This window comes from Botryllus schlosseri, chromosome 1, assembly GCF_051294905.1.
Source record: "Botryllus schlosseri isolate E-star chromosome 1, Bs_hap1, whole genome shotgun sequence".
In the NCBI taxonomy this organism is placed as follows: Eukaryota; Metazoa; Chordata; class Ascidiacea; order Stolidobranchia; family Styelidae; genus Botryllus; species Botryllus schlosseri.
In genome coordinates this window covers 38,905,993-38,918,518 of record NC_137236.1, presented here as the reverse complement: position 1 = coordinate 38,918,518, position 12,526 = coordinate 38,905,993, and the positions used below count along the sequence as shown (strand labels likewise).

Sequence of the window (12,526 nt, the reverse complement as noted above, 5' to 3'; positions counted from 1 at the left end):
CCTTTGAATAATATCTTAGGGATGAAAACTAGCTGGGAATATGAATATTTGTTCACGAATTGCAACCCACCGGCGCTTCTTCAATGTACGATCCAAAACAAGCCGATGTCAATGGTGCAACCAATAGATGACTCCCATGAGCATGATAGACAGGTTGTGTAGAGAGAAATCGTTACGCATGTGGCCTTTATGGGACTGCAGTTAAGTACAATTTTGAAATCATGGCTATTTTATTGCAATATATCATCTCTACACGGCCGTTTTCAACTGATAACGTCACAAAAGCTATAAACCGGTGACGTGGTCAGCATTGCATATCCAGTAGTAAGGAGAATTGCCCCATGGATCTTTGGGGGGTTTTCGGGGACAGAAGATCACGACGAAGATGACCAAAATTGCCCATAAAAGTGTTTTTATGTACTAAACCTTCATTTGGGTCACAAGCATCGAAGTTTCCTGACAATTTTTCAAATCTGAACAACCCTAGTGTGTACCAGTGCGAAACGAAGCCGGAACGATTGAGCAGAGAGGCAGACTTATAAATAAAAGGCATTTCCGAACATCTGGAAAAGTTTTCATTGAAATGATGGCCAAGGATACCAACGTTAGGTCATCAAGCCATATGGTCACATTACATAACCATGATGATATATAAGTAGAAATGCTATAACTAGTCGATGCTTGCTTTAGCCAACTCTTAGTTATAAATATAAATATAAGCTGCAAAAAGTCCAATGCAACATTGGTATTAATAATATATTCACTTGTAATGTGCGTGATTGTATAATGTATGTATATATGTGTGGAGGAATTTCTTGTTGTCAATTAAACTGGATGACCAGTTAACGATATAAAAACAAACAAAAAAATACAGCAAAAGAAAAGGGTGGCAACATTTAAAGCGGGCGAGAAAGTAAATGACAGAGTTGAATTTAGTTTGAAGTCATTAAATGTTATAATAATGTATTCGGTCGGAATCCTCTCCCCTATTACAGTTCTGAAAATACGATATATCTTCATGCTAGTGCAGTTCCTCGGGTATGAAGGAGTTAGCTGCAGCTGCACAGGAAAAGGAAATAGAGCATTTCAAAACGTTCTGCAACAGTAATAATTTCAAATCCTGAATGCCTGCGATCTATTAGGTCTACATTCGTGACATTAAATCACGAGCAGAAAATTATGCGATATATTCCCGGCAGTGTCGCGGGAAATACTATAGAATCCTAATAATCTTGATATTGTGACGATAGAAAACAGCAGAAATTGCTCAGTTTCCAGTTGCTTGTGAACTATCTTCGTTTTCAGGAAGCAACGTACTGTAAAAAGCTGTTCGCTCATATGTTTAGCCATATCTCTTACTCCCCGGAGCCGAAGTAATAAACGGACGAGTTAAGACAATCCATCGCGCGAGGAACACCGTGCGACACCATCGGGACTAAGAAAGTTACCCGATTATTTCAGCTGTCGCGCATCCCCTGTAAAAAGTAAATGATCGTCCCGCAATCAGAAATTGCCGCACGGTTTGTTTTAGTTGAATTTAAATTCGAACTGAATTGGGCTTCGAGGCACGCGCCTCTTTACCACCTATGACAGGAACGTAAAAATGGCGATGCTGTTTGTTGTGTATGATTACCAGCAGTAGAGAAAAAAAATAGCCACGGCAACAGTGAGGGCGTTTATCACGTTAAATGCGAGTCTGTCATCGTCATCAATTGTGCCGCATATCTTTAATCCAGCATCTGTTGCCACGATATCGGCTAATACGGCATCGTAACGGACCACGGGAAAGACAGCAATTAGACCGCAACTAGCCTGCCAGTCGAACGCATTCGGTAGTTGGTATATTGACTCACGAAGAAGCGGCGTGGACTAACTTGAGATAACTGATCATTAGGACAAGTTTTTGCTGCAGTCAAATCCGTGAAAAGTTGCACTTACTTTTCACAAAAGTCGCGATAAAAACTTGCATTTCATTTTCACAAAAGTTGCACTAAAAAGTTGCATTTATGGGCAAGTTCCTTGCAATTATTATGTATGAGATGCTCTAATCGTTCCGTATCCAAGGCATTGTAGCAGATCTCAATGTTGGCGATTTCAACGAAATCAATAGCCTGAACAATTTGCCCCAGAGAATATATAATTTTCGGCGGTCTAACCTGAATGTACGTCAAATCGGAAATGACCTCAAATTTAAACGACAGTGAAATAATCAAGCGATCTATTTGCATATACTGCCAAATATTTCCAGTAAAATGTTGATTGCATGAAAAATCGGAAAAGTTGCATAAAGATGCACGAAAAAATAAAGAAATGTTGCAAAAAAGTTGCAATATAAGATTCCTCCAAAAACCTTAAAACATCCTACTACATAAATTCTGATTTTATAGGAAGCTGCCGGTAGTTGTACAAAAGTTGCAAAGGCTTGCCCTATACTGATCATAGATAGCAGAAGAACTTCATAGATCGTGGCGAATGATGTACCAACAATAATGGTCGCGATTCACTTGGAAAGCCCCCTCGGTGAAGTAATATTCTGATCAGACGAATTGGTGATCGCCAGTAAAACGTATAACAGACTGCTGCAGGATGAAACGGTTTCGGGAATACAGAAACCGATAAGGATGATATGACACACTGTTTGCTTCATCCGCAGCAGAGTTGCGATCATGAATGAGTTTCCTGCGACTCCGATTGCTGTAAGAGTCCCGAAAAATGTCTTCGACAATGCCTGTTCTGATCCAAAACGAATGGAAGCGGGAACGGCAGCCTTCTCAGTTCTCAGTACTATCACTTGATGGATTATGACATCACGTCGATTAAGCGGTTACCAAATTTTAGATTTTGCAAACAGAACAATCGCACCGAAACGCTAATTCAGAATACGCATTCAATTTTGCAATATGAATTGCACCGAAAAAATATCTGTATTGTAGTACTTGTAATCGAATGAGCCTCAGAGTTATTTTCCTCATAGTGTCGATTACGTATAGTCCTACATCAATTCCGATTCGACGACTATATTGTTGAAAGTCAGCTGAAGCTGACCGTGAGTGAAGTTGTACGGCTGAACCTATAGCTGCTGTCTTGATGTCGGTCCATACTACGGGATGCCAACGCTGCTAAATCCGAAAATAGCATCAAACGGTACTGGGTGTGGGGTTCGAACCCACGCGGGCATTCGCCCATTGGAACTTAAGTCCAACGCCTTAACCACTCGGCCAACCCAGTTGACGGATGCACTATCCGCCGTACCATACAACACCTTTTTGCAGATTTGATAGCTGAAGAGACGCTTGGAGTTGGTGAACTGCAATATAGCCTACAATTGATTAACATATTTGACTCGAACAATTTCGGCTGACACTCGTCCTTGGTATTCGCGAGCAATATAGAATTGAAAAATTACATTGTATCTTAACAATCGTATTACCATATATGACGTCAGCGGTATGAAAATTTGAACATTCGATGCAAACAGATGGCTTCAGCGAAAAGTATTCCTGATGGTAAAAACTAGATGGCAGATTTTGATTGTAGAATTAATGGCAAAATAGGTATTAGAAGTGAAATTCATAATTACGGTCATACATCAGCTCAACAACGAAGATGCATTTAATTTCCACAAAACACCATATTATCGCGAGCAGTTATTTCTACGAATTCTGCAAAATCATGTCTTGCTACAAATCACAGCATGTAAACTAGGCATAAACCGGCGTTTGATTTCGATCGTTTGAATGTTCTCGAATCCAGACGCGGCCAAACTGCTCATGTATCCTTCAGGGAAAAGGTTCGGGGCGTATTTCAAAGCTCCCATTCGTCTCGAGATTTTTTCAATTCTTACAAGATTCATCACGGTCACCATTTTAGCACCTGGTTTCATGACTCTATTTAATTCCTTACAGGCAGAGGGGAGATCCGGCCAATAGAGATGGCTGTTGGTGTGAAACACTTTATCGAATTCGCTGTCCGGTAGGCTCATCGACGTCACGTTATCAGCCATGATTTTGACTTTCCCAGTCGAGATTTCGGCGGCAAATTGTTTCCTCGCGCGGTCGCACACAAAAGACGAAAAATCGACTCCCACGATTTGTCCGGGTCCGTTTCGAAGACTTTGATTGAGCGCGTATCCAAGACCGTGTCCCGGACCAAAGCCAACTTCCAACACTTTGTGGTGTGGTTCGATCTATATCGAAAATATATTGAGGTGGCCATATTTATCATCAGATGTAGTTAAAGCCTTAACTTTTTGTCATTAATTGCTACCCAGTTACAGGTCGAAATTTTAATTTCAACACAAATCGAAACTACTGCTAATGAAAGTAGAAAAGACATTTTAAAATGGTTGGAAATGAACTTGTGGAATCAGTTTGAAAAGTAGATTTTTTGATAGTTGACTAAGTTTTATTAAATAAACGGTGGCAAATTCCAAATTTTAAGTATCCATATTCGTGATTAACCATAATTGACTGACAACAATACAAATATCGACAGTCTTCGAAAATATAATTAAAAAATATTAGATAGAAAGTAATATTCAACTAACGTGATAGAAGGTCTATTTCACGCAGTTGTTACGAGGATTTCACTCTTGACAGCGATTAAAACTGCCGGGGGCACTATTGACGTTGACCCCAGCGCAATGAACCATGGCTGTTGCTTGTTGTTTTTTAAGTAGGCTATTCAAAATGCTTCGATATCAATGGTGATTTTAGACCAGACCGATATCCTTTATTCTGATTAATGAGCTGCCAAATTTTATGAAACCGCATGCTATTGTTAGTTTCTTTTTCCGGCATCGCTGGTGGCGAGGAGGAATCAGTCGCTTTTTTCAGTGCACCGGCATTACTGTGATAATCTTTTGTTTCTATGCAACCGGTCAGCATAATTTTCGATATGGCACCAAAGAATCACTGGTACAGACAAAGGTTAGCAACATTCTCTCTTTATGATCAAGTGGAACTATGGCAATGTTTGGTTTGTCTTTCCGAACGTCAAATTCTATAAAACCGGCATCCATCGAACGCTCTTGTACGACTGAATACAAAAATTAAACACTGCTGACTGATTGTACCCTCCTAAAAGAAGCATCAAATTTTCATTGTGACGTTGTGGTGTTTTGATGTAGGCGCAATGATGCGTGCGATTTGCTTGTGTTTACTGCTCCAATGATGGACTCTATGGCAGTATCGTAAACCAAGGCAATAACCGATGTATGTCATGCTGAGAATTTGGATCGAGGTCAACAATTTTCAACATATTGGTATCTACGCTACAGTAACGCTCTTACCTGCAAAAGTCTCACAGCATTTCTCCCCAAAGGCTTATTTGCAGCTAAGGCGAATCGTGTGAGGTTTGCGTAGCAGTTTGACGAAGGTTTGCGTAAGTTCAGAGCAAGTTTATCCATGAATAATGACTCTTATTTATCTATTCTGAATGAAACACAAAATTACAAGGATGGTTATCCCAAGACATCCAATACCTCCCAATCCTCTTGCAATAAAGTCATATTACGGTGAATTCAAACAGTAGTCAAATACAGGCCCACTATACCTATGTCATGCTGTACTGATCTCGTACCAATCATATATGTCAACCTAACTAACGATACTTCATGAAAGTTTATCAGACTAAATACCAAAGTCTTCCTAGCACAGAGTCCTCACATATTAATACGTTGCGAAATATTGTTTACCAAACCCGGTAGACCTATTTATAGATTCACGCTTCGATGCGGTTTCGCCAAACATCGACATACGCCACAGTCGACGCGTGCGGTAGTGATAATGGACTTCGTCACAACAAAAACTACGTGACACAGTTTACATTCAATGATGCAATAGTGCTCACGACACCAAAATGAAGTGTGCCAAACGTAATAGCTTATGTACCGTCAACCGTCATGTTATCACGTTTATGGACTATAAAACATTGTAGAATCCGTCCAAATGAAGCTAAATATCGAAAATGCGACAGCTGTTTGCAGGGAAGCTATACCGGCGAGATATTTTACGCGTTCGGGTATGAAGTGACTTGCTTTTTACGCTAACTGTTTATTCGCATAATTCAGTACTATGGTCAATTGGAGGCAATAGCATCTCCTTTAGGTCATTGTTACGGCACTCCATTGTTCGAAGCAATGGCAATTTTGGTGTTGCGGAGAATTTTGGGGTAGTAGCAATGCCCTGACCAGATTATAACGTCAAGTTTCGAATTCAATTTGACAGTAGCTTTTTAGGACCACTTTCCCTAAATTACCCGCTCTGGTCTCGTCATATAGCATTACAATATGTATTTACGAAGCAAGCTACCTAAAATTGCTAAAGTTGTCCGATTGCGCTTGCAGCCTCGTGATTCCCATCCATCTGTAGGTTCATTACCCGATGTTTGTTTGGTATGGGGTATTCATGGTGTTTGTCGACTATTATGGTCATTTACAGGTCGATAAATCTTCTTATTTTCCATAACTGCCGACATATAGCACGGCCCACCTCTAGGCGTTTTGCAAGGCACCGCTGGCAAGGAGGAGCCTAGATAAACCTCCAACACTTAGGTATCGGAATTCTGAAGTCGGACTCGAACCCGCACCCATTCGTGTTGCAGCCGCAGATTATACCACTGCGCTATCTCGCCACCATTATCTGATGTAATTGTATCATTGTGTCGAAGGGAGGAATAAACGTGGGCTTCTCCAGTGTTCTGACCATGGATATGAGTGTCTCCCATTGCTGTACTTTCCAATAAGCAATATTTTATCGCTGTGTTGCTCATTGCTTATTATTACTCATCCCATACGGATATGAGGGATGTAGTAGCTGCATGCTGAGCCTTAGTTTCGCTTTTAAGTAAAAGCGCAGTGCTGCTGATGTGACTTGTGTTTTAAATAACACATATTCAGTAGCAGCAACAAAACGTATGTTAGACAGCATAAGGTCGAAAATAATAAAGAACTACGATGTGTGCCACGTGCATATGTCATACTGTTTGAAATTCCACTATATCTGATTTTACGCCACGGTATTAGATATGACAGCGATTGAACATTTTAGGAAACACGGATTACACAGTACGATACACATCGCCACGGCTGCTGCTATTGAATATCAAGTTTTTTTCAGAAAATGTTGCTCAACATTTGGATACTTTTGATTTTTGTACTCGTAATCTACGCGCGTTCGTCAGGTATAGCATGAATTCGTGTAGGAATTTGAATCAGTTTGAAATTTGTAACTTTCAGCACAAGTTTGCATGAGAAGATATGTCAACGGTAAATGGATTTCAGAGAGTGATTGTCAGGTTAGTATATAAGTTGCTTAACGTCACCACGGAACGTTCTTCTATCCTGTGTACGTTTCGCTAAGGGTCCAGAAATGATGTCGGATATAATGCAGGAACTTCAACTCATAGCGGAGGAGGAGGAAAAGAAATGGACTGTGGGTATAACTTGAACTATCTCAAAGATGCGGCGTCATGAGCAAGCTCAGTTTACGACTGGGCTCACCAACACGTGACCCGTGATCGCAGTTCACATTTTCGAAGAAAGCAACGTAAAGCATTCGGAAATGCTGAAATTGATTTCAGTTCCAAAATGTTGTTGTTGCTGTTTGAAAATAAGCTATTCTCCCGTGCCTACAACATTCAATCGAGGGGAATCCGCTGATATGAAATGCAAATGGTGCACAATGCCACCACGTGCAATTGCTGAGACACTACAAAGACCGAGACGCTTAGAAAAGGACTCAGTGCTCCCCACAAGATTGATATTAACAGGGAGATAGTATTTCAGCTAGTATAGTGTCTCACTATACCTAACATCGATTTCTTAGTTGTTGAAAAGCGTCGTCGGGTATCGTGTACAGCCCATATGTCAAAGTAATCTTAAATTGATGATCATGATATTTTTTGTGGAATTTATGTTCCTTCAGTAAAATATCACTTCTTTTATTGGAACAATGACCGTTGCCCTTGCTAGAGAGCACAGCTTTGCACTGACGTAAATAAGTACAAAAATAGGTTGCTAAAAGTGTGGTCTATTTTGTCTCGATATTGAGTTCTTGCAGCCCGCGACCTCTATGAAATTTGAAAAGTGGCGCGCGACCCGTTTTGAGTGGGCCACCACTGGTTTAAGATAGATAGGGTCTTGTCTCCAAGTTTGAACCATGACCAGGTACGGACTCAAGAAGAGGATTCATCAGATTTCCGAAACTTCGTTGTTCTTGTTCTATTGAATAACTTTGGCAGCTTATCGCTTTTCCAAGTTATTTGCGTCACTGCAATGAATGTTTTAATGTCCGAATGCATTTGGTACGCTTTAGGGACTACTTTCAGTCACGCATTCATTCATTCATTCATCCTTATCTCTCTCTCTCTCTCTCTCTCTTTTCCATGCGCCCTCGTCAATGTCTGTTGCTGCCGATTTTTGAAGCTCGACTTTACTTGATTCATCTGGGCTTTTCGTACGACACCTCATACGCAGTGAGGTCAACTGCGAGGAGCCCAGATTAACTTCCGACACAAAGAGGCATGACATTGGTGCCGTGACCGTGTCGCTTAACACACCGCGGCAGTCGCTTCGCCAATCTGAAACTTTGATTATTCGCTATGCATTCCGTTGTAGGTTTTCCAGCGACGAATGAATGCAGATGTAGATTTCAACAGAGGTTGGGATGATTACGTAAAAGGATTCGGGAAAAGGGAAGGAAATTTTTGGCTCGGTGGGAAGATCCTGAATTTAGATTGATTATTTCAAGTGACAGGATTTGTTCGATCTTCAACACTTGCTATTATTATCTGAGCAGTCAACCTCAGTCGGTATTGAACAAAATTACGTACGTCATGTAGATGGTTATGGTAATAGCATTGTCGCCTAGCAAAGTAGTTGGATTCAAAACCAAAGCCATTAATAATTTCACAATGTTTGTGTCCAGGACTCGACAAATTGCACGAAATGACAAAGGAAGGAAATATGGAATTGGAAATCAACATGGTGACGAAAGATACAGGAACTCATTGGGTGGCTAAATACAGGCAAGCTTTTCTTTGACGCCTCAAATAATTTACAAATTTTGACCATGGATGTTAATTGGGGAAACAAAATAACGAAGGAAAGCATACAAGGTGCCTACAGGTGTAATATCCATTGGCTAAGACTGCATAAATTCGTATGTCTTCCATTTTGAATCTGAATTACCAACACTGGCGAATAGCCACATTCATGGCAGAGTGTGATGTAGCGATGTGATAATTATTCCTGCAATCATAACACTCACAGCATTTCTCAACCTTTCAGCAATTTCCGAATCGGACCGAGCTCCGACAAGTACAAACTGGCCGTATCCGGATACTCCGGTAACGCAAGCCGCGATTCTTTCTCGCATCAGAACAATCGTCAGTTCTCAACGAAAGACGCCGATCACGATTCTTGGTCAGAGGGGAATTGCGCTATTCATTATCAGGGAGGCTGGTGGTTTGTTGCGTGCGCTGAGAGCAATCTGAATGGAAACTTTCGCACAACAGGCGGGGCGGGGCTCTGGTGGGGTGATGGTTCCTACAGACTATTGCGCTACGTGGAGATGAAGTTTCGCAGAAGGTTAGGAAACGATGGATGGACTTGAAAGTAATTGACGCCCGACAAACTCAATGATATGGACTTTCGTGGATAACTGAGACATTTGTCACATTGTTAGATGATCATTCTCCTTAATATTTACAATATGGGTCGATTTCCATGGTGAGCCTCGGAGCCATCTATGCAGGCAACCCGGGTTTCAGTCCCATCATCAGAGGTTATTCTAGCCTCCTCTCCCGCATGTCGTTTTCCTTACGGCGACAAAAAATCTCAGTAATGAATACTAGCCAACTAGCTGAGTTGGATGCCAGATTGAGAGACCGCAATTGCGGGTCGTTTCGGCATCTTCCGATCTGTTCATCACATCACATTGTATGTCTTTGTATGTCGCATTGTACAGCGTGTGTATATAATCTGACGAATATTGATATTAAATATTGTTTGCAACACTCCATCTGTTTAGCACTCTTGTCATGCTAATGGACTTCGTCACAATAAAAACATGATACGCGTTACACGCAGTAATGCAAAAACGCACGCGACTCAAAATTGATCTGTGAATGAATGCAATAGCTCATATACCATATGTTGTCACGTTTGTGGCCTTCACAACTTGCCCATCGCCAAGCTTAACACTTGTTGCGGACTTCGTGACTGCATGACATGAATTATGGCCTGACTGTACGCCATTGTTCTACGTCGGTCAATTCCAACACATTATTTCCTGGAGATGAATTTTAACCTGAGCGTACGTATAGGGACGAATTGTAAAGTTACTAAGATTCCTAGTATCTTGATATAATTTTGGACACCTTGTCCGCTATCGATGGGGTAACCATATTTTGGATTCGGGAAAGGAGGACACTTTGTCAAAACGGAGGAAAATCTTGAAAAAATGGTAAATTTTTCCCACTTCGTGGTCGGTTGACTATAACAATAAAAGGTCAACTTTCCGGGTCTTCTCCCGAAATAGCCGCCGGAGCGTTACTTCAGTGCAGATTTACTGTATCTCAGTCGGATTTTGCCCTATATTTAACCAAAATTCTCAAAAAGAGGACAAAATCTCAAAAAGTAGAACATTTAGGCGTCCTCGGAGGACATTTTCAAAAACCTGAAAAAGGATTACAAATCCTCCTAAAGGAAGACGTATGGTAACCCTAGCTACCGATGCTATCTTCCAACACATAGCTATATTTTCTGTCGAGGCTCGATACGAATATAAATGTTGTTGGGTTGCCTCGAGAATCTAATATTATACCTGAAACAATACAAATATATTTGAAATTATTAAATTCCGGGATGCTACTATAATTGGAATTGTTTTAGCCATCATAGTCATAGCTCATATCAAAACATCTCTTATGAGCTCGGCACGCATTTTAACAGTGAGCGGTAAGCGGAGGCGAAAGTAAGCTTATCTCGTTAATGACTTCCCAGCGGAACTTGCCAGGGTTGTAACCAAGTCAGAAGGCTCCGAGTCATAAGTCAATCTCACTTTTATAGTTTTGACTCGAGTCAAGTCGAGTCATTTTCAATTCACCACCGAGTCAAGTCCGAGTCCAAGTCATCGAGCAGAGGTTCAAGTCCAAGTCATTGTATTATGACACGACTCCGAGTCCAAGTCATTCTGTTGACTGCTCAGTTTCCAGTTGAAGTTATGTTAAACCCACTTTTGTAACTCTGTTTGGTGATATCGAATGGCTCGCATTTATAATATACTAATTTTCCTCACTCTTGAACGTTTGTGGTCGCATTTTAAAGTACAAGTACCAATAGACTAAATCACAATAGGGTGGCTACTTTACTATTCTTCGAAATTACAATGAAATGTCGGTCTTGGCCGTCTGAGTCTCGAGTCAATGACTTGGTTCGAGTCATGCGTAATGACTCGAGTCCAAGTCGAGTCAATACACAGATTGACTCGAGTCGAGTCATTTCCGTACTTTGTGAAAATGACTCGAGTCAAGTCGAGTCATAAGAAAATCGTGACTCGAGTCTGACTCGACTCGAGTCATTACAACCCTGGAACTTGCACTAATCACCTTTAAATGCGTATCGTTTTATGAGTGTCCGCGTACTGCATTGGCTCTAACGGACGAGATTCGAGAGTGCTACTCTTGACCAATAGGAGATTTACCTGCTGAAATAGTTCACTAGCGAACATGCTTGAAAATGTCACTGCTAATTGACATTCTGCTTTATGGCTAGAACGGTGGATTGGAATAGTTGACTTAAATACTGACGAATACATCGAACTAGTGTCAGCCTAAACTATTCGGGTTTATATAGGTATAAATATATTCATCAATTGTATATTGAAGTCCTGCACTAGCAAGTGTCACTTCGGAGACATCGGTACTATGACGCACTACTACTATACTCATCATTAGGACAAGTTTTTGCAACTTTTGCAACTTTTTTTACAGCTTCCGGCAGCCTCCTAAATACTCGTAAGATATGTAGGATGCTGTTTTAAGCTGTTTGAAGGAATCTTATTTTGCAACTTTTTGCAACTTATGTCCATTTCTTTCATGCAACTTTTTGCAACATTTTGCAACTTTCTCGATTTTTCATGAAAGTATTTTCGATTTTGGTGAAATACACAGCCAAATTCGACTGAAACACTGTAAATCAGCACCGAAGTAGCGCTTTTACGGGTTTTTCGGGAGCTGATCCGGAAAATTGACCTTTTTTTTAGTCAATCTGGGAAGTTGACCTTATTTGTTTTACTCAACCGAGCAAAAAAATGTGGTCAAAATGCAATTTCCGTAACCTTTTTCAAAAAATAAATGCAACTTTCCACGGATTTAACTGCAACAAAAACTTGCCCTGCTCATCATTCTTCATTAGCCAAAAGTAAGAATTTCGTTAAGACAGTAGTGCGTTCGCGAAAAATGCCGACTGCACCCTATATCAGATAAAGGCTTTAATTAAGACAAACGTATATGTGCACTAGTG

At 40.7% G+C, this 12,526-nt stretch overlaps 2 protein-coding genes and 1 non-coding gene across 4 annotated transcripts; 1 reads left to right on the top strand and 2 right to left on the bottom strand.

Annotated features, from left to right (window-relative positions):
• Positions 1–2,119: 2,119 nt before the first annotated feature.
• On the bottom strand, positions 2,120–5,576 carry LOC145449348 (putative methyltransferase YdaC). Of its 2 annotated transcripts, XM_080327720.1 has the most exons (3): positions 5,554–5,576; positions 5,291–5,432; positions 2,120–4,186 (listed from the first exon to the last, which is right to left on the bottom strand). In XM_080327720.1, exons 2-3 carry the CDS (start codon positions 5,405–5,407, stop codon positions 3,671–3,673), a joined length of 633 nt encoding a protein of 210 aa, XP_080183846.1. In that variant the 5' UTR covers positions 5,408–5,432; positions 5,554–5,576; the 3' UTR covers positions 2,120–3,670. The 2 variants fall into 2 exon arrangements, with proteins under 2 accessions (XP_080183846.1, XP_080183845.1); XM_080327719.1 differs by lacking the exon at positions 5,554–5,576 and having other exon boundaries at positions 5,291–5,503.
• Positions 3,146–3,228, bottom strand: Trnal-uaa (transfer RNA leucine (anticodon UAA)). Its single transcript has one exon. It is a non-coding gene; the product is annotated as a tRNA-Leu (tRNA).
• A 367-nt stretch (positions 5,577–5,943) lies between the features above and the next one.
• Positions 5,944–10,101, top strand: LOC145449332 (ryncolin-1-like). Its single transcript, XM_080327718.1, has 6 exons — positions 5,944–7,182; positions 7,238–7,296; positions 7,362–7,433; positions 8,618–8,714; positions 8,928–9,027; positions 9,290–10,101. Exons 1-6 carry the CDS (start codon positions 7,122–7,124, stop codon positions 9,612–9,614), a joined length of 714 nt encoding a protein of 237 aa, XP_080183844.1. The 5' UTR covers positions 5,944–7,121; the 3' UTR covers positions 9,615–10,101.
• Positions 10,102–12,526: the final 2,425 nt, after the last annotated feature.